Source organism: Myotis myotis, unplaced genomic scaffold (assembly GCF_014108235.1).
Source record: "Myotis myotis isolate mMyoMyo1 unplaced genomic scaffold, mMyoMyo1.p scaffold_m19_p_13, whole genome shotgun sequence".
In the NCBI taxonomy this organism is placed as follows: Eukaryota; Metazoa; Chordata; class Mammalia; order Chiroptera; family Vespertilionidae; genus Myotis; species Myotis myotis.
This window is the reverse complement of record NW_023416317.1, coordinates 56,013,091-56,034,035: the sequence shown is the minus strand read 5'-3', so window position 1 is coordinate 56,034,035 and position 20,945 is coordinate 56,013,091. Positions and strand designations below refer to the sequence as shown.

Here is a 20,945-nt window from a genome sequence, read left to right as displayed (position 1 = left end):
GAGGGCTCGGTGCTGCAGGGGTGAAAGCCCTGCTTGTGTGAGTGTGCAGTTGGCTTGAAAACACTGACATGGATGTTATGACTTGAGCAAGGCCGGGTGCCTTGCAAAACAGGAGGTCGTACCGATGACATCAAGGATGCTCCCACCATTCATGGCTCCTGGCTTGAGTTCATGGAGGCCAAGAGCCTTTAAGGACTAAGTCCACAAGGAGGGACTCCGGGGCCATGGTCCTCCCAGACAGATACTGATGTCGGATATTTTATCTTTCTAAACAAAATCTTAAGACTGACAGCTCTAGTCTCCTCCCCCCTCATTTCCAACTTGAAGATTTTCTTTGTTTTAGTGCCGTATTGAAGACAACCCTGTAACAACGTACTTTTCCAGTAATAATACTGCACATCTGCTTACAACCTTATGCTGCGCAGAATGTGTTGATGTTCCTTGTTTAATCCTCATGACACAGCGGTGGCAGGCAGAGCAGGGCTCACCCTGCTGAATGGAGGTGATGAGACAGCCAGAGCCTGGCAGGCGCCCTTGCCCTCGGCTGCCCAGCAGCAGGAAGCATCTCGGGGGCGGGCCAGGTCCCTGGTTTGAGGGGGAATCTTTCTGTCTGCCATGCCCGCTTTGTTCCTTGACGAGGCACGCAGTGAAATGTGGATTCATCTGAAATTTAAGTCTGTGAAAGTGCATCCATCTTTCAGCATTGCTCGCTTAGCTGAAGCTGTTTCTAATTGTGGAATAAGACGAAGAAAGCTCTTCCGGAGCTGCTAGCGGATGACCTGCGTACAAAGAGAAGACGCAGCACAGAAATAACTTGCAGTTAAATTACCTGCCCAATAGCGCCTCACAGCCCTTCCAGTCGCGTCTGAGCGCTGGAAGCCACTGGGACATGGAGCAGCATTTCCCACTTGGTGTTTGGGGGAGGCTGTAGGTATGCTAGACAAGAAGAAGTGGGCCACGGGCTGATTCGTTTAGAAAAGTCCCAACTGAACAAAATGGAACAGGCCTCTGTAATTGTAGAATTTCTCAAAGCCCTTAATGTGCAGAAAGAGGTGAAAGTCTCCAAAAGGAGGGTGTGGTGCTCAGCACTTCCCATGCTTGTTTGCTCACAAAACACCTCTCCCTGTCGCCAGCACAGCAGAGCTCTGGAGAGCACAGGTTGGGGGATGCTGGCACAGTCGTGTTATCCATGTGGCCAGAGGCCAGAGCCAGTGGTCCTGCCTTCTCTTCTAGTCACATGGGGAACCTCACTTTCCCAGAAGTCTCCGCTGGGAAGTGAGACTGTCATCCTCACAGCAGCATTAACAGCCGCCAGGCTGTGGGTGTGAGTCCCCAGTAGTGCGCCCTCAGCTCCGCCTGCCAATCCGGGGACTTTCCATGAGCTTAAGGAGCAGGGACAGTGTGGACGAGAGTCGGGAGAGGCCTGTGGGAGGCAGAGGCTCTCAGAAGCCAGGCTCTTCGGAGAAGCCAGAGGCCGTCTGAGGTAGCGGGGCCTGGGCTGAAGTGAGAAGAGGACCTGGGCACTTCGCTCTGGCTCTGGCACGTTTTGCATGGAGCATCCCCGATGGTAGAGGTGCTGGTGTAGCTCCGGGGGGAGAGGGGAATGCTGGGCCCTCGCGCCTGGCGGGAATCTTTCGCTGGTGCGTGAAGGGTTGATTTGTATGTTCGCTGAAGATGGTGCTAAGCAGTGATCGAGGCCGTCAGCCAGTTGGCAAAGCCAGGCCCCGCCCTCAGTGGACTCGTACTCAGCTGCTTCTTCAGAACAGACCCCACAGCGTGCACTGGGAGGGGCCAGGGCTTTGAAACCCCGCCCTCGGTTCAGTGGCATTCTTGGGGCCTCGTACAGGAAAATGGAAAATATGTTTATTTGCTGTTGCCGGTTCAGTAATTGCCTTGTCCTTGCTTTGTGCTTCGTGGAGTAGAACCCAGCTGTTTGGGCCCTACCCCAGGTAAGGCTGCGGCGTGGTGAGTCTGCTGTCTCCAGACCTGCCACGGGCCCCGGGCCTCCAGGTCCCCCTCCTGTGCCCGGGGAAGGCTCACGGACTGTGTTGTGTTTGTGTCCCTCACGCGCCCACACAGCCTGCTGGAGAAGATTGAACAGGAAACATGGCGCGAGACCGGCATTTCCTTCGTGACCTCAGTCACGCGCCTCATGGAGCGCCTTCTGGACTACAGGTATGGCTCCGGCGCCTCCTGGCCGCAGGGTACTCTCTAGCGGGGCATCCCTTGACCTTGAAGCTGAGACCAGGTGCCAGTCGGGGAGGGCTGCTTTGGTGTTGCGTGCCATCGCCAGTCATTAAGAATCTATTAGTGGCCAAGCAGGGTGGAGGGAGGGCTCCTTCCTGGGATCCCTCCTGATATTGGGCACCTGTTCCCAGGAAACACCCAGAACATGCCGCCATCTGACTTTCCTTCAGAGGCGTGGGCTCAGCAGGGGGAGGAAAGCAAGGCCGGGACTAGCTGTGGCGCTCAGTGTGGCCTTCCTCAGCCCTGTGGCAGGCGGGCAGGGAGTGCTGCCTGGGACAGAAGTGTGACCCAGGAGGACTTGCGGTTGGCGTTGCCATCGTCCGGGGACCCCACCCTTCCATGCCTGTGTTCTCTGCTTAGAGTCTGCTTCTGTCTGTCCTTTGGTGCCGGCGGTGAGCAGATAGAGGAAGCGGGCTGAGTGAGCTCAGGGTCTGTCCGTTCTGGTCAATCTGAGATTCATGTGAAATTGGCTTTTGCATGAACACCTGCTTTCTCCGTCACTTCATGGCTTTTGAGTTCGTCTAAAAATGACAGTGAAGCTACCACGACAGCCTTGGTTGTCCTCTGAGCAGAGTGCGGGCGCAGAGGCTGAGGGGCCTTTGGAACTGAGAGGGAGATGCTGGGAGAGAGGAGGAAGGGAAGGGAAACAGCCCCGAGCAGTAGCTCCGTCTCCTCTGTGCTCCAAGACACGGGCGCACCGGGGAGCGTTCTCAACCCACGGCAGGAAATGTGAGCGAGGTCTGCCCCCATCGCTGCTGCGGAAGGGAAGCGCTGCTGCACCAAGAGCTTGCTGAGCCGAGGACTCGGCGTCCAGGGCAGGGCTGGGGGTGGACGTGGGATTCTTGAGCAAAGTGCTCGCATCTTGAGCTTCCCCTCTTCCCATAGCACAGTTGTGCTTGTGTGAGCTTCAGACCCTTGTTCCGGGGCCTCATGAGGTCACAGGTGGCCTTTGGGGAGTCGGAGCAGAGGACTGACTTGTTCACACCACAGACCAGGATAGCTAGTCTTTGCTACACCTGCTGCCACCGGGGAGGAAGGGAGACAGAACTGGCCTCTTCCTCACGACAGCGCTCACCAGCGCCGGCCCTCTCCACTGTGGCTGCGGAAAGAGCAGACTCTGCTCTCTCGGGCTCCGGGCCTAGTTCTGGCTGCTTGCGCTTGCCCCGCCTGCCTTGTTCTCCCCCATTCCTGTCTCAGTGGTAGTACCTGCAACACAAAGTTCAGACTCTTTCCCAGGACGGCAGAGGCTCTTCATAAACTGGTCTTCGCCCACGGCTCCAGCCCCACCCCCTGCCAGTCCCCACTCCCCACGCCCTGCAGCCCAGCCTCCCAGTGTGGCTCCTTGTTCGCACCCCCAGCGAGAAGGCCTCCCCAGGAGCTTAGCCGGCTGTCTCTGCACACCTCTTTCGGAGCATGTCACCTGGATGATGACCTGTGTCACCTTTCTAACTCATCCGGCAGAAGAGCCAGCTCCTGGAGGACAGCAACCTGGTCCTTGCCTCCCTGGCTCCCCGTATGGACTCTTGAGAGTCCCTGGCAAGTGCAGTGCACAGACTCTTGATTGGATGAACGTACTGTAAGGTCATGCAGGACCGAGGAAGTCTCTCCCACCCCAGTACAGTTTAGTTCAACAAGAACTTACTAAGAGAATAGCTGTTTCAAGCTCAATATACATTTATCTTTACAAATAAGCAATCGGTAGTAGCCCTGAATGCCTTGAAGCTCTAGTGTGAGAGCTCTGTACTGGCATGAACCGTAGGTACTCAGAGAAGCAGCTCTTCAACTTCTGCATGAATCCCAGACATTCCGTGTTGGATAGAGAAATGCTCATCGGTAGCCACCGTGTTTCCCAGGTTAGGAAGCAAAGCCCTAGAAGGGCTCTCTTGGTCCCTGGAAGACAGGACAGAGCCAGCGTTGCCGGGCCCGTGGGCTCTAGCAGAACCTCCACCTGGCGGAGGCAGCTGGAAGCCAGGGAGCCTTCCTTTCCCGGCCCCCTGCCGGCACACGGGGCTGCCCAGCCACTGGGGGAGGCACAGGCAGCCACCACACAGCCATAGCCAGAGGCTGCAAGGCCTTTTTTAGGAGCGTCCTCTCTGCCCATCTTCCGGGGGAGCATCAGGAAAGCAGTTCCGGTTGGAGAGCCTCCCAGTCGGGTGGGACTACAGCTGGGCGTGTTGTCCCCGCGGCCCCGCCTCACGCCATGGGCCCTCCCCTGCGCTCTCCTTGCAGGGACTGCATGAAAGGGGAGGAGACGGAGAACAAGAAGGTCGGCTGCACGGTGAACCTGATGGTGAGCGGACATGCCCTTCTCCTCCAGCACATGGCTGCCAGCCGCGAGGTTGTCAGGAATCCCGTTACGGGCCTCTTGGAGCGCGCATCTCCTCAGTCCTGTTCCCACTGGGAAAGGAATGAAATGAGCTGCTCCTTGGACAGAGCTCCAGCCTGGCCTCTTGGCGGGTCCCGTCCCCCCCCCCCCCCCCCCCCCCCGCCCTGACCTCCCCTAGCTCCCAGCCTGCCCGGATCCCAGCCTGCATTGGCACTCCTCCCCTTCCTCACTGCGCGAGGCTCCCGGAGACCTGCCGGTGTGCCCTCCGGTGGGTCCTGTCCTTTTCCGGTTGGTGCTCCCCAGCTGCCCCCACTGCTGCCCAGCAACCGGGGCTGGGGCCAGCCGCCTGGAGCTCAGGGATGGCCGCCCACCTGTGTGTGTGCTCCCTTCTCTCTTACAGAACTTCTACAAGTCGGAGATTAACAAAGAAGAGATGTATATTCGCTACATCCATAAGCTTTGTGACATGCATTTGCAGGCGGAGAACTACACAGGTGAGTGCGAGAGAGAGAGCCGTGCCTCCCGGTGAGGACCGACTGGACGGGTAAGCACAGCTGGCAGAGATGGCGCTGGCTGGTGTCTGCCAGACCTTGGCAGCGTGCCGGGGCCTTGCTGCCCCTCACCTCCTTCCCCTCGACTCCTTGGTAACGTGGCGGAGAAAGCAGGCAGAACTCCCACCTGTGCCTGCTGCCATGTGCTCTGCCTGCTCCAGTCTCCATGCCTCCTGGGTGACTTCCGGGTTCTGCTGCTCCAGGTTCGAGCGTCCTGAGCCCTGCCCCTCCTCACGCAGGCCTTTCTAAGCACCTGCACAGGGGAATCAGGTGCGGCCATGACACCGGAGCACGGCCTCGCCCATGGAGCTCCCAGGGGACGTGCAGAGGGCTTTCTGGCAGCCCTTCCGCTGCACCTGCATTTAACCCACGACAGAGGCCTTTCCTCACAGAACACGTTTAAAAGCATTTGACTGCCTGTCACACTGTTCACTGAGCCCTGCTCTGAGTCACCTTGTGCCATAGTTCCCCCCACAGCCACCTGCTTCACTGTGACCAGCCGCTCCCTCTCAGCCCTTGGGCCACAGGGCTTACATGCGTGCGCTAGACAGGAAATCCAAGCTCTCATCCACAAACATCGATGAAATTAGATGGACTTACTGAAACAATCCTTTTCCCTATCTCTCGATGTTAGAGTGTTGGGCATAGAAGCCACCTTTTCTGACTACACGGTCTGGCCAGAATTAAGTGATGGCAGGACTGACTCCCCTTCTCTGCACCCACTTCCCCCCGTGACCCCAGCACCCCTCCAGGAGGGCAGCGAAGGGCTGGCCGACCGTTTCCACGTGTCACTAGTGGCCTCAGGAATGACACCCGAGGAGAATGTGTTGTTTTCTAAGCTTCAGAGGCAGGACGTGAGTGCCCAGGGGCTGGTCCCGGAGAGAAGGCTTCCCCATCCAGGAGGAGGCCTGTGCCTCCCTGGGCAGGAGGGTCCCGTGGCCAGAGGACAGGCAGAGCGGCCAGGGTGAGGAGGAGCCTGCAGGCGAGTGGGCCTGGCCAAAACGGGAGTGGGCCACAACATAATTCGAACTGAGGTTCTTAGTCATGAGGAACAGGCCTGAGTGGGACCTCGAAGGCCAGGCTGAAGCTAGAACTCACTCACTTTCCAGTAAGAGAAGCCACTGAAAATGAGCAAGTAGAGCTGGAAAGAGCAGATGGGGTAGAGAGGACCCCAAGCAGCAGCTGTGATTCCCTGTGGCCCACCCCGTGGAATTTAGGGAGCAGGGTCTGTAGCGCTGTTTACATCACCTCTCCCCTGGCCCACATGAGGGCGAGGTGGCGCTGGGGCTCTGCCCTGGGTCCAGGTCAACGCTCCGCTCCTCGGGGATGGAGCTTCTGGCTGCGGCCATCACACATTTATCACCACTCGCACCTCCTCGCACTGGTCCTTCTAGAAACAGGAGGAATAGGGAAGGGTCCTTCCCAGGGCCATGCAGAGACCAGAAAGTGAAGGTGGAGGCATCGAGGCCGGCTCAGGGAGGGCAGAGAGAAGCCTGGTCAGTGCTCACTCCTAAGAGCCAGTACCGATGTGCTTGGACAGGAAGCTCTAGTCACCTGAGCAAAACAAGAAGAAGAAAGCCACCCGGGCTCTCACATGTCCATTCTCCAGAGCGAGGCGCCTGTGCACCAGCTCCCGGTCGCTGGGCCAGCCGTCCTCTGGAGCCAGAGCGAGTGACCAGGCCGTGGGGGAGGCGTCTCCCAGGGCCTCGGCCCCTTTGTGCTGTGGTCAGAGGTCGTCGGCTGGGCAGCTCCTGTGTCTCCCCTTTGGTACCCAGGGCCCCTGACCTGGGCTGCACGGGCCTTGACCTCCACGTTGCCCGCCCCACAGAGGCTGCGTTCACTCTGCTCCTGTACTGCGAGCTGCTGCAGTGGGAGGAGCGGCCGCTGCGGGAGTTCCTCCACTACCCGTCGCAGAGCGAGTGGCAGCGGAAGGAGGGGCTGTGCCGGAAGATCATCCACTACTTCAGCAAGGGCAAGGTGGGCCCGACTGGGTGCCACGGGACCCTTGGGCGGTGGCTGCGGGGGGGTGGGGGGGGTAGATGCCCGGATGTGCACCACATTTGCAGGTGGCGTGGTTTTCTCTTGGGTGGGGGCTGAGGGGGTGAAAAATCAGTTTGGGGAATAAGACAACTCCACACACTGGCTTTCCATCCATCAATGCTGAAGCTCCTGCAGCAGGGCTCCTGGGCCCCAACTTCCGTTTGCGACCTGTGGCTTCTAATCCGCCGTGACATGGGCTGTGAAAGGAATGGGTCTGAGCCTCTTAGGTGCCTGCTCTTGTCTGGATTTCTCTCCCTCAGCGCAGCCCCCTTTTCCTTGGGGTTATGCCCCCTCAGGCTGGGTGCTGTGGATTGGCAGGCATCGTCCATCAGCACTGGCTCGGCTTCCCTGGGGATTCCCGCCCTCCAGCCCTGTCTCTGGGAGAGCTCCTGGCAGACCCTCTACCGCCCACCCCCTGCTTGTGGCCGACACTGGGGAGGCGGGAGCGCTTGCTTGTCGAGGGGTGCTTCCGTACTCCACCTCAAGCATGTCTTAGAGACTGAATGGCACCCTCAGGGAGCTAGAGTGGCTGAGCCCCTGGCTTGAATGGAAATTTTAAATGAATTTTTCATCATAAAAAAAGAAAGATTTAAACATTTGGGCTTTTGCCCATAAATCAGAAAACATTTATTGGTTATGTGTCTCTCTAAAAATCATTTGTAAAACATCCTTGGGTGAGGATTTTAAAAAGCCCAGGCCCACCAGTTTTCCAGCACGGCCCCTGAAGGCCGGCAGGGTACTGAAGCTCTTGGGCCGCAGGTAACGGGTGGGGAGGGCTTAGCGCAGCAGGCTGCACTTCGGGGCAGAGAGCACTGAGCCCAGGACGGGGGAGACCTGCGCTGCCGGAGCCGCTGGTGCAGGCAGAGCCCTTCAGCCCGCATGGGCCTCCTCCCCTCAGTGAACAGTCCGCACACGGCTCAGCCGCCCTGTTGTGGGCCCTTGGCTGAAAGCTGCCTGAGCAGCACTTGGAGCCAGGAGTGTGCCCCCCGGAAGGCTGGGCTACGGGGGTGCTAAGGCCTTCTAGCTCCCTGAGGCCAGAGGCGTTGTATTGGGGCAGGGAGTCAGGGTCTATTTAAAATTCTCTTTCTTGCCCCGGCCGGTGTGGCTCAGTGGATAGAGGTCGACCTGGGGACTGAAGGCACATGCCTGGGTTGCAGGCTCAATCCCCAGTGGGGAGCGTGCAGGAGGCAGCTAATCAATGATTCTCTCTCATCACTGATGTTTCTATCTCTCTCTCCCTCTTCCTTCCTCTCTGAAATTAATAAAAAAATATATATTTTAAAAAAATAATAAATAAAATAAAATTCTCTTTCTTTTTTCCAATCTTTTTAATTGGACCTGCAGTTTTTGGTCCATTAGGCATTAATCACTTCGAAGGATAGAAATAATACGCTCTTTTTGAGAAACATAGACCCAAATGAGATATTATTATCCTTCTCCCTGATGGTTTTTCAAATAGTGTTTTTAAAAAACATAGTCCTTATTACTCATACTGAAATATTTATGGATGAAATTATGTGAGATTTGCTTCAGAAACTATAGGGAGGAGTCAGTGGGTGGGGCATGAATGGTACAAGACAGGCCATGAATTGATCATAGTTGAAGCTGGATGATGTGTACCTAGCCTTTCATTCTTCTGTTCTGTTTTTCCATATGTTTAACATTTCCTATAATATAAAGAATTTAAATCGTATTTAGATGTTGAGGAGGAGAATCTGGCTGAAATGAGCAGTGATTCCCAGTTTAACCAAGAGAAAAAGCACTGTTTTAAAAAAAGAAATGGCCCAGCTGGCGTGGCTCCGTGGCTGAGCGTCAACCTATGAACCAGCAGGTCATGGTTCAATTCCTGGTCAGGGCACAGGCCCGGGTTGTAGGCTCGATCCCCAGTGTAGGGTGGGCGGGAGGCAGGCAGTCAATGATTCTCTCTCATCATTTATGTTTCTATCTCCCTTCCTCTCAAATCAATAAAAATATATTTTTTTTAATTTTTAATAAAAAAAAAGAAATAGACAATATTGCTCTACAGTGAAGGCCATTATAGCCCTCCTCAGGCCTGTTCAATGGGCTTGTCACCATAACAGGAGCTGCCACAGAAGCAGCTGGGGCCTGGCTAGGCAAGGACGACCTGAAGCCACTTTAGATTTGAATCTTTCACCCTGGTTGGTTTAGCTCAGTGGACAGAGCGTTGGCCTGCGGACGAAGGGTCCCAGGTTTGATTCCAGTCAGGTTTGGTTTCCATACTTGTTTCCGAGCCTACATAATCTTACTTTAAAAGTCATTGTTTCCTTTATTAACTCATTAAATAAATCTTTATTGTTTACCTGCGCATGCCTAGTTCTGTTCTAGGCTCTGAGGATAAAGTAAATAGACAAGGTCCCAGGCCTCTTGCAGCCCATCCTCTAACTGAGACTCACACAACAGCAAATGTAACTAGTGTTTTACAACTTCAGCTTCAGGTAAGGAAACAGGGGAGGTGCCTGCCCCTCCAAGCAGCCAGGGAACGGCCTCTGGGAGCAGGAGGCACTTGCGTGGAAGCCGGAAAGCCGCGCTGCAGAGCCTGAGTGCTCTGCGCTGGGCACTGCAGATCGGTTTGCGCAGATGGTCTGTGTGGCAGGAGGTGCAGGAGGCCGTGGCTGTGCCCTCCGCTGTGGGTAAAGTGGGCTTGGGCCTTCCGAGGCGCCTGAGGCGCTGAAGCCTTGTTCCTGTTCCTGATGCAGAGCTGGGAGTTTGGCATCCCTCTGTGCCGGGAGCTGGCATGTCAGTACGAGAGCCTCTACGACTATCAGAGCCTCAGCTGGATCCGGGTGAGCTTTGCCCCTGCCCCCCGCCCCCCCGCCCCAGCCCCGGCTCTCCTGGCCGCGGGTTCTGAGAGCGTTCACTGCAGGCCCAGCCCTTCGCCTTAGTGCTGTTGGGCGTTAGGGAGGAGCAGAGGCCAGGTTTCGGCCTTCGAGCCCTTGCCATTTGGCTGGGGAACCAACATGCACTTGGTCAGTGATTGTCACTCTGTGCTCAGGGATGAGCAGCATACACCAGTGGAACGGCTTCCAGGAGGAGGTGGCAGCCCGACCTCACGGAGAAGCTCTTCCTGAAATGATTTGCTCAGGGACGTGTCATCTGAAAACGCTGTGTGGTCGTCCCCTGCTGTGGCTTGTGGTCCCTTTCAGTGAGGCCAAGGCCTCATTCTCCCTTCTTTACAGCAGAATATCCAAAACTTAGGTGAAATGCCCATGGACTTCGAAGGCCGCCAGGAGGTTTTTCCTGGCTGCCAGTGCTGGGGTCGGAGTCCTGGCAGCTGCTGAGTTCATGACAAGGGAGGTCCGCAGTTGCAGCTCGCCCTCCTGCACCCTGCTCAGTGCGGCGAGCTCTGCTGCGTTCCTGGCCCGCTCCGGACTTGGGCCTGTGTAGACATGGCCCTCTAGCATCAGCTTCTCCACTGGGCCTTGAAGGCCTCTGCTTCCTGGCAGGCTGGCTCCATTGAATGCCTTAGAGCTGTCTTCTCAGAGTCCAGGGAGTGTTTCTAAATGAAAGCTTACCGGCCGTGGAAATGCTAGGCATCACGGCCAGTAGCTCAGCTTTTAAAATTTCAAGTCTCCTAAATTGGAGCCCGTACCAGTGACGCTGGCAAGTGAGCCTTCCGTAGCCTCGTTAGTCCCACGATAGATCAAGAGCCATGCAGTTGGACTGATGCAAACTGGTGCCGAGAACTGCTGTTAGCCCCTTGTCAGCAGCACCTGCCAGGGTCAGGTGCAGTGTCATTCAGAACCAGAAACCCGGGGGAGGGGGGTGTGGCTGCACGTGTGAATGTCTGCCCCTGAGCGTGCAGGAAGCCTGCGTCTGTGGAACTGGGTCCGCCCACTGGGAAGGACACAGCACGGCCTCCCGGGGCTGCAGGGTAGGCTGCCCCCAACCCCCCCAATCAGGTGACAGTGGAAGAGAAGGGGCTTCCGGGGAGAGGCCAAGCATGGGTCTCATCTGGACCGAAAGACAGTGTCCAGTGGGCTGGGAGGACTTGCTCTGGACTAGCAGTGGAGCCAACTGAAGGCAGCTTCTCACCCACAGAAGATGGAAGCCAGCTACTACGACAGCATCATGGAGCAGCAGCGCCTGGAGCCCGAGTTCTTCCGTGTCGGCTTCTACGGCCGGAAGTTCCCCTTCTTCCTCCGGGTGAGTCCCGTCAGGCGGTCACAGTGAGATCCCGCTTCACAGGCTCCTGGGCAACCTGCCTGTCCTGCCTGTGTGTTTCTCACCTGGCTCCCTAGTCTACTGCCTACAGTGCTTCTCTCTGAAGGACTGACCAGCCAACGAAGGCCCTCGGCTTTCGCTGCCCGGACGGCCGGCTGCTCTAGACCCTGTTTGCTCTGGGTGCTAGTGAGCGCCTCCTGAACCAGGTCCCGCAGGACGTGACCAGGGCCTGAGCCTGTCACATCAGCATGTGCAGAGCCTTCCCCTCCTGCTCTCAGTGCCTGGTGTCCTCCATGTGCCTGCTCAGCCGGCAGCACCCAGTCCAGCCCTGACCTCACGGTAGGCCGGCCTCTGAGGGGTCTTCATGGAAGATGTAGGCTGTGTAGAGCTGTGGGTTTGGGACAACCCAAGGACAGTCCCCTTGCTCAGGGGCTGTGGGAAGCCTTTCTAGGCAGCTGTTTCCCTGCCCAGGTGAAGCAGACATTCCCCCGCTGCCTGGAAGGCTGGGCTGGGACATGAACATGGAGGGACGACTGAGCATAGCCGTCCTGACGCCAGTTGAGCAGCTGTGATTTCTCCTTTACTCAGCAGACCCAGAAGCTCCGGGTGGAGTCAGCTGTAGGTTGGAGCGAGGGGGGGGAAGGGGGGGGATTTGTCTTGCTCAGATGACCTCGATGGGCCTGTGGGTGGGCCCGGGGCTGCAGTTGAGACCTCAGGCAGCTCCAATTGCCCCCGGTCCCAGTGCTGACTACAGTTCAGTGCCCACGCGCCTCCGCACCCAGATGGGAAGGCTCAGACTCCTCGATACGTTTGGGATCCTGTCTCCCTGGAGACATCACTTGAGGCAGTGCGCAGTGAGCTTGGTGTCACGCCAAAGGTCAGCTGTGCTCCTGCTCCTTTACAAGCCGGTCTGCCCGTCACAGCGCCCAGGCCCCCCAGGCCTCAGGTGGAAGGCAGGGCAGCTTGCACATCTCCCGGGTGAGAAGAAAATGATTTCTGTAGGAACTAATACTGACGGCACCAGCACACGCTGCGATTCCAGCCACAGCCAGGATTCTGGTAGCAAAATGCGAGTGAGCCGAGGCCTCGGGGGGCTGGACCTCCTCCGCACTCGGGGCCCTCCAGCCCAGGCGTTTCAGAAGCGGCCGTTTGTTGCCCCGTCAGCATAGATCATACTACAGCAGGGGGCAGAGGCCAGCAGAGGAGGAAGGAATTCTCCAGGAATTAGAAGCCAGATGCCTCTCTGGGAAGTCCTTTGACAAATGAATGATCCTGGCACTATAACTTACTTCTTTCTCATTTCATCTTTGCAAATTGTGTTTTATTGTCATTTTATTCTCCTTTTCAGTCCCACAATTTGTATATGATAAACCAAATTTTACTCCAAAGCATCAGCATTTTGGATATAGGTTACAAAATCACGCCCTGGTGTCCCCCATTTCTGTCCCTGCCAAACAGGAGGTTTCGTCACGGGTCGACCTGACTCCCACCCCGCATGCTCATGTCACAGGCACAGCAGTGTCTCGGGGCTCTCAGAACGTTCTGAGAGCGGGACCTGGCACAGAACCTGCACCGGAGCCACCAGGTGCTGCTGCAGTGACGTCTCAGTTTCCAGACGTGGCTTCAAGGGGGCCAGGAATGGCAGAACAACAACGGGGTGTCAGTCTGTCCCTGTGTCCGCATGAGGCGCAGTCCCTAGGAATGAGGATTCATGCGTACAAATCGGGCTGGGCTGGCCACGTGCTGTGCTGCCTTCCCTTCTCTCCACTGCCCAGTTCGTCTGCGGCAAATGGAGGAGGTCCCAGAGGAGGTGGCTGTTTGCCTGCCAGATGCAAGGACAGAGTGCAAGGCAGTGGCAGCGGGTCTGTCTCATGTCGGTGCTGGGCTCTCGCCTGCCTGAGCGAATGAAACTGACAATGAGCCTCAAGGTCAAAGCTGTGTCCTTCCTGCTGCTGGGCCTCCCTAAACACATAGGCCATCGATTGCGTTAGCTCTGTCAGCTTGGTGCCTCTGGACCATCTGCCTCCTCCCTTCACCACGTGAGGATCTAGGGGCGGCTCAGGCAGGAAGACAGCGGCCTCCCTTCTCGGGGGAGTTCTTTCTGAGGTGGTACCTTTGGGAGTGGGTATGAAAAAGCCAGTTCTTCATAATTCCCTTGTCAGTTCTGCTTATCAGGCAAGGGACTTGGAAGTGGCTCTGTCCTTTGACCGCTGGTCTGTTCCACTAGAGCAGCCAGCTGGCTTCTTGTGACCTTGATTTCCGTCCTGGTGTTGCCCTTCCATTCTGAGCCATCAGACATGTGGCTTTGCCTGAGCCGGCTTCTCCTACAGGAAGAAGAGGGGGTGCAGATCCCACTCCAGACAGGCCGAGGTCCTCCATGGCCCGGTCTCGGTCGTCCCCGCCCGCGAGGCATCTGCTGGCCTGTGGAACCTCTTCCTGTCTGTCCCCCGAGACAGGCCAGGAGGGGCTGCCTGCCTCCCGCCACTTTGTCAGAGTGGGTCTGGCAGCGGCTGGGCAGGCAGAGAGTGTGACCCGCAGGCTTCAGGGGACTCCCCAGCAGGGGGCAGACAGAGCCGAGGGCTGAGGGTGCCTTGTCGTGACTTCAGTCCAGCAAGGGGAGAAAATGAGACCTCACCCAGACCGAATATCGTAGAGCACAGAAATGCGCACTTAGAATCCTATCAGTTTGTTCTGCGAGGCGCTGGCAAAGGAATCGCTGCAATAAACAATTCCCGAATCCCTGCCGGCCGCTGGGCAATGGCTTCTCCCGGCGCCAAAAGTGGCCCTTGAGCAGCACACACCCAGGCCACCCAGTCTCCCCCCCCCCGCCCCCCCCGCCAGTCCTCCACCTTCTCCAGCTGCGCCTCTGCCCGGCCGCCCGGCAGCACTTGCCCTGGTTGGCACTGTACCCGCACAGGTTGCCCCTCCCCGCTCCTCTCTCCCAGGCTGACCCCGCTGGGCCTCAGGACGCTTTCAGAATCCCACCCCCACCTTGCACCCCTTCCCGGGTGCCCTCCATCCCCCAGCAGCTTGTGCCTCCCGCTGCCACCTCCCAGTGCCCCCTGTGGACAGGGACTGAGCGCTGCGCCCCGGCCTCGGCTCCTAGGCCTGGCTTGTGAGACGAGTAACCGCTGCGCCATGTGGAGGCGGGGCCGCAGCCGGCGCCTAGAGCGTGCTCTCCTCTTTGCGACAGAATAAAGAATACGTGTGCCGTGGCCACGACTACGAGAGGCTGGAGGCCTTCCAGCAGAGGATGCTCAGCGAGTTCCCGCAGGCCGTCGCCATGCAGCACCCCAACCACCCCGACGACACCATCCTGCAGTGCGATGCCCAGTGTATCTTTCCACGAGGCGGGGGAGGAGGGCGGGGCCCGCGAGGGGAGGCCCACAGTCAGCGGCCCCTCTGCCATGCCGTTGGCCTTGGAAGCTAGGTTACCCGTAGGTCCTGAACCAGAGCATGTCCTCATCACCGGGCCCACAGTCAGCGGGACTCGTGCCTCGCAGAGGAGGCCCTGGCTGCCCTTAGCCGTGGGGCGCCTAGTCCTCAGGGCCTCCGAAGGACCTCTGTCCCTCCGTTTGGCTGCTCCCCCCTCACCCTGCTCTCTGAAGGGCCTTCCTAGGTGATCAGAAGCGGTCCCTGTACAGGGTGACTTGGGGTCCCACGGGGACTGTTGCCACAGGGACACCATCCGGTCTGTGCCCTGCTGCGCTCCCGCCTGCACCTGTTACTCTCCTGAGTATCTGTCGGGACTGAGGCGGGGCTTGGGGATGGGGCGGGGGGGACAGGAGATGGGAGCACGTGTGGGAGTCTGAAGGCAAACACTGGCCCCAAGGCCCTTCCACTGCTGCCTGGCAGCCCTCATGACAGTGGGTAGCTTGTTCGGGGGGTAGAGGGGCAGGTGGACACCCATAGGTTCTCTCCCTCCAAAGAATATTTTATTAAAAGATTGTTTTACAGTAAATAGTTCACTTACAGTGGGCAGGACCAGGCCCCGGCAGCTCTCTCACTCCTGTGGGCACCTCATTTCCCTGGCCCTTCTCCTTTGGATTAGAGGGCGCCAGAGTGCACTTGGCATTGACAGCTCAGCTAGCTGAGTGCTCGGGAGACACGTGGCCTCTGGGAAGGCTCAGGTCAGACTGGGTCTGACCCACCGAGGGCTGTCACCTCCTCCTTCAGGACAGAGGCTGTGATGCTCCTCCTTCGGGGGGGACGTGGGCCAGCCCCTCAGGTTCACCTCTGGCAGATCTGGGTTCCCCTTCACTTCCTGCGCAGACTTGCAGATCTATGCGGTGACGCCCATTCCAGATTGCGTGGATGTCCTGCAGATGGACAGGGTCCCGGATCGTGTCAAGAGCTTCTACCGCGTCAATAATGTGCGGAAGTTCCGGTACGACAGGCCTTTCCACAAAGGCCCCAAGGACAAGGAGAACGAATTCAAGGTGACAGACTGGGAAGCGGGCAGCATCGGTGACCAGGGCAGGCTCCGCGCGCCGGGACCTGGTCCCTGCGTCACCCTTCAGGCAGGCGGTGCGGCCAAGGTGGCCTAACGGCTGTCCCTGCCTGTGCCCGCCCCGCAGAGCCTGTGGATCGAGCGCACCACGCTCACCCTGACCCACAGCTTGCCTGGCATCTCCCGGTGGTTCGAGGTGGAGAGGCGAGAACTGGTGAGCCATGCAGCGATGGGGCTGCTCAGCCCGGCTTTGGGAACTTCCTCTAAGGGCTGGAGAAGGGGCGAGCTGTGGTCCGCCGCCTGCCCAGGCCCCGCGGGCCCTCCTGTGCGGGCCGTCGCCCCTTCTCTCAGTCAGGCCTCCACCATGAGGCAGCGCCCTTCCAGGCTCCCGCTCACAGGGAGGAAGTGCCCTCCACTCTCTGACCTCAGCCCTGTGCTCTTCCCCTTCGCACGCCAAAGGGCCCAGGGTCCCGTCCACAGGAGCCAGGCGGGAAGCAGCTTCCAAGCCTGTGATGGGGGCGCTGCTGGGCCTGTGACCACACGGTGTCCTGTGTGCCCAGGTGGAGGTGAGCCCCCTGGAGAATGCCATCCAGGTGGTGGAGAACAAGAACCAGGAGCTGCGGGCCCTGATCGGCCAGTACCAGCACAAGCAGGTGCACGGCAACGTCAACCTGCTCAGCATGTGCCTGAACGGCGTCATCGACGCTGCAGTCAATGGAGGCATCGCACGCTACCAGGAGGTGAGGGGGGCGCCCACACAGCCCCGCCTCCCAGGACAGCTTCCCAGTCCCCCTCTCCGCTCTGCCTCGCTGGCTGAGGGGTCCTGGGGCGAGGCTGTCGGCTCCCCTCCCTGTCGCTGTGGCACAGCGCGGGGAGGGCCCTTCCTTTTTATTTTCTGAACTCTGCCAGATTAGGAAGCTTCTGATTAGGGAGCCATGTTAAGTGGCCCCAAGAGGAGTCCTGAAGCTAGCCCTTCGCAAGAAGTGAGTTGGGGGCTGGCTAAGACCCTAACCCAGGGGTGGGCAAACTTTTTGACTTGAGGGCCACAATGGGTTCTTAAACTGGACCGGAGGGCCGGAACAAAAGCATGGGTGGAGTGTTTGTGTGAACTAATATAAATTCAAAGTAAACATCATTACATAAAAGGGTACGGTCTCTTTTTTTTTTAGTTTTATTCATTTCAAACGGGCCCACGGCTGGCCTAACCCCACACTCCCCCTGGCGACCAGCCCGGCCTGCCCTCCCAGGCCATCCAGCCCCGAAGGGCAGGACGAGTGTCTCGGCTTAGGTGACAGCCGCCATCAGGCCTCAGACACAGCAGGCACCTGTGACTGCAGGAGGGCCAAGCAGTCCACGGAGGCGTGTGGGGTGCGTCCCTGTGAGGTGCCGCCCTACAGCCTTTCAGACTCAACCGCTCTAGGCCCCATCTCCGTGCATCCTGGGAGCGTCTTCCTGAAGCGGCCTTTCCTTTCTCAGGCCTTCTTCGATAAAGAGTACATCGCCAAGCACCCCGGGGATGCTGAGAAGATCGCCCAGCTCAGGGAGCTCATGCAGGGGCAGGTATGTCTCGCAGGGCTCGGGGCCGGCGGCCAGGGAAGGCTGTGCCCCGGGAGACTGCTCCCTGCTCACAGAGCGGCGTGGTCTGTCCCCTAATAGGTCCACATCCTTGGAGTCGGGCTGGCAGTTCACGAGAAGTTTGCGCACCCGGAAATGCGCCCTCTGCACAAGAAGCTGATCGATCAGTTCCAGATGATGCGGGCCAGTCTCTACCATGTGAGCTGATGCCTGCGCTGCCCCTGCTGCCCTGGGACCAGGTCCACTCCCTGCAGACCTGTGAGCGAGCGGAAGGAAAGCGGGAGCTGTCTCCCCGCAGAGTGGGCATTCTGTCCAGGGGGGAGGCCCGAGCCCCTGATTCCCTCCCTCCCTAAGGAGGCGTCAGATTCAAGGGCAAAGAACATTGTTTCAAGGTACTGTGCCCTGAAAAGAGGTTTCCATACACGAGGAGAAGAGCCAGGGTACATGTAGAGACCACTTTGGAGCTGTTTTTCATCCAAGAACCTAAAGCTGTAAGGCATAGCCTCAGCCAGCCCACCCTCCCCTCTCTCCTCTCTCCCTCCCCCCCAACGCTCCCTCCCTCCCTCTCTGGCTTCTCTTTCCGCTCTTTACCCTCCCCCTCCAGGTGCCTTCCTCCCCTCTCCCTCCAACATGTCTGGTGACCCAGGCTCACATCTGAGGACGCCTGGGGTGGAGAGTACGTGCATATTGGCTGCTCTCAGAGAGGCCGGGCAGGTCCTGGGCTGGCTCAGGACCTGGCTCTGCTTCATGGCCAGGTCTCCCTGACTCTGGCCTGGCTCTCGGGCCTCCACGGCAGGGTTTGGCCCAAGGACTCATGCTCACAAGCAGAAGCAGGGCCTGTCTTCCAGGACTGTGTTCCCTCCAGGGGTCTCACAGGGAATGCTGGCTGGCTGAGAGTAGTGTTCACATGGTCTCGAACCCCTGTTCACATCCCTCACCCCATGTTCAACCATGGGGTGACCCCAAGTGTTCTAGAGAAGCCTCCTGCTAGACAAGCTGGCTGCCAGGTCTCCAGGGGGAGGGCCCAGTTACTGTGCTCTCATTGCCCAGCGCCACTGGGTAGAAGTGGCGAGAAGGCACGGCACACAGAGCTGGTCGGGGGGGGCAAGGCCGTGGCGCACAGACATTCCTTTTCCGGTCACCAAGCTCAGAGACAGCCCAGTGCGCGCAGGAAGGCTGGGGAGGCCAGCAGGTGTGCGTCCTGTCTCCTCGGAGTCACAGACAGGGACACAAGCCCGTGTGCTGCCACCAGGAGGCTTTGGGACCAAAGCTTTCTGCGGAGATGGCTGCATAACTGAGAATCCAATTACACTGAAGTCGATGGCGCTGTTTTCAGTTACTTACACCAGGATTGTGTGTCCTGTTTCCCCATAAACTGCGTCACAGACAACTCAGCCCAGGTCACAGACAGCTGGTCCATTTAGCAACCCTGTAAAAGCCAGCCCGTCCTATGCAAGAAGCGCCATGGCTGACAGCGACACTCAGCTCGCCTGCCCCCCCCCCCCCCCCCCCCCCCCCGCCCCAGCGCCTGCTCTACTTCCTCTGCAGTGAGGGAGCCTCAGCACCCTCCCCTGAACTCGGGCCCTCCCGCCCGTCCAGACCAGCACCCTCCCCTGAACTCGGGCCCTCCCTCCCGTCCAGACCAGCACCCTCCCCTGAACTCGGGCCCTCCCGCCCGTCCAGACCAGCACCCTCCCCTGAACTCGGGCCCCTCCCGCCCGTCCAGACCAGCACCCTCCCCTGAACTCGGGCCCTCCCTCCCGTCCAGACCAGCACCCTCCCCTGAACTCGGGCCCTCCCGCCCGTCCAGACCAGCACCCTCCCCTGAACTCGGGCCCCTCCCGCCCGTCCAGACCAGCACCCTCCCCTGAACTCGGGCCCCTCCCGCCCGTCCAGACCAGCACCCTCCCCTGAACTCGGGCCCCTCCCGTCCAGACCAGACGTGCTCACTCAGTGCTGAGGCGGGTCGCTGCCCACAGCACTCGCAGTCCTGGCTCGGCTCCCAGGGACAGGGCTCTTTCCCTTTCACGTTTCTACCACCGTCCGCTCCTCCCGCTCAGCCTTAATAACATACGTGCTGTTTCCTCTCTAATGAAGGGCCGTTCCTCTCTCACCAGGAGTTTCCGGGTTTGGACAAACCAAGTCCTGTGTGCTCAGGCAGCAGCACCCCCCGGGGCAGTGTCCTCGCATCCCACAGCCCCGTGAGCCCCGAGAGCCTCAAGATGACCCACCGGCACAGGTAGGCCTTCGGGCTGGGAGTGGCCCCTCCACAGAGGTCACTGAATATCTAAGGTCAGAGAAGGAAGTCCGAAATAGTGCCTGTGAGCTCACACGCATGCCCTCTGGCCCACGTCCACAAGGACCACGCTCTGCATCGCCGTCCTGGGTGACAGGATCCGTGCTGGGGTGGGAACCGGAGTGAGTTTGGGGGTGAGCCTTGAAGGATAAATAGAAGTTTGACGGCAGAAAAGAGCTCGGGTGAGGAGTTGATGGAGCAAGACCCAGGCAAAGTGACGGACGCGCACATTCACCGGGTGTGAACAAGCCGGCCAGGTCAGCAGCACAGCGAACCGAGTGGCTGCAGTGCAGGGGGCCCGGCATGGGGCCCAGGTGCCCTGGAGGGCCTTGTGCTGTCATCCCTTTGGACTTGATCCCACGGGAATGAGGATCGCCACTTGGTTTTAGTAAGAGAACCAGGTAGTGATGGGATGTCGAGGTGAGGCTGCTCTGAGTTCAGGAGCCAGGCCAGGGGAGTGTGAGCAGCAAGGCAGCCCAGATGTGCACTCAGCCATTGAGAAGGAGTGACGGAGTGAGGGGCCGCCTCGCATTGGGAGGGGACAGCTGTTGGCAAGCTGTGGCCACCGATATGAAAGGAAGCCCAGAGATGCTTCCCAGCGGCATTTTGATGCCTTGCCCTTGCCAGCAAGACACCTGACCATGGAGCAGATCCAGCAGAGGCTGGGCACCGCTCAGATGACCCTTCATAGCACGGGGGACCTCAGGCCTGGGGTCTCTGTCATTCCCCCTGAGAACCTGCTGCTGTCAGCAGTCTGCGTGGCCATGAGCCATGGGGGTCTATCAGTCCGCCCAGGACAGGCCCTCAGCGCAGCGGGCTCAGGGCTGCTCCAGGCCCCCAATCCAGTGTGGCTGAGGCTGGGAGGACGTTTTCATACCCTTTCCACAGCCCCCACCCCCAGCAAGGTTCCCCGGCTCCAGGTCTGACTGCTTCCTATGTCCTGCTCTTTTCACAGCCCCATGAACCTGATGGGCACAGGTCGCCATTCCTCCTCCTCGCTCTCCTCACACGCGTCTAGTGAAGCGGGAAACGTGGTGATGCTGGGCGACGGCTCCATGGGCGAGGCCCCCGAGGACCTGTACCACCACATGCAGGTACCGGGCTGTTCAGGGGGACGGGCCAGCGCTGCATACGTGGGGACTCTCCTCTCTGCCAGCTGGCCTGGTCCAGGGCTGACATCCTGCCTAATTTTCCAGTTACTGAGGTCAGGACACCCAGAGCCAGCAGGACTGCCTCCCTCCAGCCGTCATGGGCGGCTCCCAGGCCTCAGTCCCAGGG

General features: G+C 58.9%; 1 protein-coding gene across 13 annotated transcripts in view; it reads left to right on the top strand.

The window, feature by feature from the left end:
• Positions 1–20,945, top strand: part of DOCK3 (dedicator of cytokinesis 3) — a 182,516-nt gene that overhangs the window by 150,240 nt on the left and 11,331 nt on the right. For 12 of the 13 annotated variants that reach the window (XM_036333432.1, XM_036333429.1, XM_036333425.1 and 9 more), the window contains 15 exons: positions 1,923–1,949; positions 2,080–2,175; positions 4,477–4,537; positions 4,974–5,067; positions 6,953–7,101; positions 9,882–9,968; positions 11,224–11,328; positions 14,540–14,681; positions 15,619–15,785; positions 15,924–16,010; positions 16,357–16,536; positions 17,273–17,356; positions 17,453–17,569; positions 19,489–19,610; positions 20,623–20,761. In XM_036333432.1, the coding sequence (XP_036189325.1) occupies positions 1,923–1,949; positions 2,080–2,175; positions 4,477–4,537; positions 4,974–5,067; positions 6,953–7,101; positions 9,882–9,968; positions 11,224–11,328; positions 14,540–14,681; positions 15,619–15,785; positions 15,924–16,010; positions 16,357–16,536; positions 17,273–17,356; positions 17,453–17,569; positions 19,489–19,610; positions 20,623–20,761 (1,657 nt within the window). The remainder of the gene's footprint in view (positions 1–1,922; positions 1,950–2,079; positions 2,176–4,476; positions 4,538–4,973; positions 5,068–6,952; positions 7,102–9,881; positions 9,969–11,223; positions 11,329–14,539; positions 14,682–15,618; positions 15,786–15,923; positions 16,011–16,356; positions 16,537–17,272; positions 17,357–17,452; positions 17,570–19,488; positions 19,611–20,622; positions 20,762–20,945) is intronic. The other variant, XM_036333427.1, reaches the window with a different exon arrangement.